The sequence below is a fragment of the Oratosquilla oratoria genome, chromosome 3 (assembly GCF_046742065.1).
Source record: "Oratosquilla oratoria isolate Oo_2021 chromosome 3, ASM4674206v1, whole genome shotgun sequence".
Classification (NCBI taxonomy): domain Eukaryota; kingdom Metazoa; phylum Arthropoda; class Malacostraca; order Stomatopoda; family Squillidae; genus Oratosquilla; species Oratosquilla oratoria.
In genome coordinates, this window is record NC_134779.1 from 88055786 (window position 1) to 88059390 (window position 3605).

The 3605-nt window shown below is 35.7% G+C and overlaps 1 protein-coding gene across 1 annotated transcript in view; it reads right to left on the reverse strand.

Annotated features, from left to right (window-relative positions):
- Positions 1-1869: 1869 nt before the first annotated feature.
- LOC143019371 (uncharacterized) overlaps positions 1870-3605 on the reverse strand; it is a 19779-nt gene continuing 18043 nt past the window's right edge. The window contains exon 2 of the mRNA XM_076175011.1: positions 1870-2977. Within this exon, the coding sequence (XP_076031126.1) occupies positions 1870-2977 (1108 nt within the window). The remainder of the gene's footprint in view (positions 2978-3605) is intronic.

The following is a 3605-nucleotide window of genomic DNA, read 5'->3' on the forward strand; positions in this document are numbered from 1 at the left end:
GGTAGCCATGTATTAATCAGAATAAACTGTTAATTACACTATGTGACTTAAAGCAATACGCTATCAAGAGAGATATAAGTTGAGTACGATTTTCTTATATTTGTATGCTCGAATTACATACACCTACACGAAATATGGCGTTCAGCCCACTTTTAATTCCATGCCATCGCAGTCGAGACTGAAGAATCGCGATGACATGGAATTAAAAGTGATTTGTGGTTGAAAAAAAAAAAAGATATTAATTGATCACTGGAAACCATTCACTGTATATGATTAAACTTTTCCACGTGCACATACTAACTAAATGCACTATCATAGCGGAGGTGCGTTGAACGCGATATTTCGTGTAGGTGTATTTAATTCTAGCATACAAATATAAGAAAATCGTACTCAACTTATATCTCTCTTGATAGTGTATTGGTTTAAGTCACTGTAACTTTGTTACGGGTTAGCTGGGTTCGAATCCTCGGCTCGTCCACGTTTCAATTTCCAACGGATGCCTCCATCGAGCGATTCTTCGGTCTCGACTGCGATGGCATGGAATTAAAAGTGATTTGTGGTTGAAAAAATATATTAATTGATCACTGGAAACCATTCAGTGTATATGATTAAACTTTCCCACGTGCACATACTAACCAAATGCACTATCATAGCGGAGGTGCGTTGAACGCAATATTTCGTGTAGGTGTATGTAATTCGAGCATACAAATATAAGAAAATCGTACTCAACTTATATCTCTCTTGATAGCGTATTGGTTTAAGTCACTGTAACTTTGTTGCGGGTTAGTTGGGTTCGAATCCTCGGCTCGTCCACGTTTCAATTTCCAACGGATGCTTCCATCGAGTGATTCTTCGGTCTCGACTGCGATGGCATGGAATTAAAAGTGATTTGTGGTTGAAAAAAAATATATATTCATTGATCACTGGGAACCATTCAGTGTATATGATTAAACTTTCCCACGTGCACATACTAACTAAATGCACTATCATAGCGGAGGTGCGTTGAACGCGAATCCTCGGCTGGTCCACGTTTCAATTTCCAACGGATGCCTCCATCGAGCGATTCTTCAGTCTCGACTGCGATGGCATGGAATTAAAAGTGATTTGTGGTTGGATATATTTTAGAAGCTTCGTCCAATAAATGGTTGTATGGGATCTTTATACAAGTATTGTCCCAATTGTGCTGGTTCTATGTTTGGGAAGAGTTCTTATAATGGCTGATTTTTGCCTTGCTAAGAGCTTTTGTCAACAACCAATTTGGATAACCTAATTTGCTCAGTTGTAAGTTTATTGTTTCTAATTCTTTATTTAAAAAATTAACGCTACAAATTCTTAATACTCTTAAATAGAGGCCCGAAGCAACACTTAGTTTAACCCTTTTTGGATGGTAACTAAAAAAAATTAAATAGCTACCAGTATGCGTGGGCTTTCTATATACTGTGAAATCCAAATGTCCATGACTTTTGATCACTAATATATCCAGAAAGGGAATGCTGTTGTCCTCTTCCCATTCAACTTTAAATTTTATACTAGGTGACAAATTATTAAGTTTGAAGTGAAAGTCATTAAATGGTCCCCAACTATCGTCCCAAAACGTAAAAATATCATCAACGTATCTAAACCAGATCATGTCGGGTGGTTTTATGTCCGGTAGCAACACGGTTTCGAAATATTACATATAAAGATTAGATAGTACTGGGGAGAGATTAGAGCCCATACTACATCCAAACTTTTGCCCGAAAAAAATTATCTTTGAAGGAAAAAAACATTAGTTGTGATACATAGTTTTATTAATTTTAAGATTTTAGGAATAGGCAAGGGAAATTGTTCATGGTATGGATGTAGTTTGGTTTCCAAGAAATTTAATGCTTAATCTGTATTGACGTTAGTGAAGAGAGAGACTATGTCGAGGCTTAGTAATTTACTATTAGCAGGTATATTGTGGTGCTTGATTTTATTGATGAAATCCTCCGAATGCTTGATATGTGAATTGGAAAAAGTACCCACAAACGGCGAAAGTAAACGTGTGAGCCATTTGGACAATCTGTTTGTGCACGAATTCCTGTTGGAAATTATTGGTCTAAGTGGGGTTCCCTCTTTATGAATTTTAGGGAGACTGTAAAAGTTAGGTAACTGAGGGTTCATCACTAGAATATTATTATTGAAAAACTCATTTCCAACTATCTTCCGCGCTTGTTTGTTGAAATCAGTCACTGTGCTTTTAAGTGGGTTTTTGGTCAGTTGTTCATAAGTCTCTCTGTCCTCTAATAGGTCAAATACTTTCGACTTATAATCTGATTCATTAATAATTACTATTTTACCCCCTATATCTGCCTTAGTGATGATGACATCTTTACGTCTAGAAAGATTTTCTACTGCAGTTTTGTAGCGTTTAGGTAAACCGCATCCTTCACTGAAACAATTCATAATACCTTGTAACAAAACACCTTTTAAGCATAGTAAGTCCTTATCATATTCATTTGAAGCCAAAAACTTGTCAAAACCAGCAATATAATCAAGGGCCTGATGTTTACTAGGTTTCATGGCAAAACTGATACCAAGTCCTAACACTTCCAGTTCAAGATGTGTAAGGGATAAATTTGAAATGTTCACCACATTGTCAGTGAGAGAAAATTTGGACCAAACACTGTTGTTGCACAATCTTGTTAATTTCTTACTAAGAATCACTGAATGTTTATCACTAATATGTGTGACTTTACCAATAGCAAGTCTAGAGAGAAATTTGTATGTTAGGTCATCGGGACATAACAACTTAATGGTCCTGGTGGAAGATCTTACTCGGAGGTAGGCAGCGTCACTCTCCAAAGACGCAAGTTTGATACGTTCTTTCAAAAACTCTTTGATGTAACTTGGAAAACTAAATCCCAAATGGTTGTACTTATAGAATCCAAAGAATTTGGGACACACTTGTTCTTCTAAGCACTTCACTAAAGATTGGCGTTGGTTCTTCTTCTTACTGGAAATTAAAGCAGATTCAAGTTGTCTAAATGCTTGTATGAGGCCTTCCCTATGTGCAAGGAGGAGGAGCGGAGAGGGTTCCATCGTGGGTGTAAATTTCACAAGACGAAAACGTAGTAGCACATTTGGTAAAATGTTTTATATTACCCACTGTCGGAGAAACAAAGCAAAAGAAAAAGAAACAGACGAACTGTATATTTCGACCACTACTGTGGTCCTCTTCAGCAGATAGATACAAGGTAAGATATACAAGAATATATACAGTAAAAGAGGTACAAAGTGGGAACAAGGGGAGGTGGCTCAAGTCACATGTCCGAGGTGGGTATACATTCTTGTACATCTTATCTTGTATCTATCTGCTGAAGAGGACCACAGTAGTGGTCGAGATATACAGTTCGTCTGTTTATTTTGCTTTGTTTCTCCGACAGTGGGTAATTAAAAACATATATATATATATATATATATATATATATATATATATATACATATATATATATATGTATATATATATATATATATATACATACATATATATATATATATAAATATTATGCATATAAATATGTATATATATATATATATATATATATATATATGTGTGTGTGTGTGTGTGTGTGTGTGTGCGT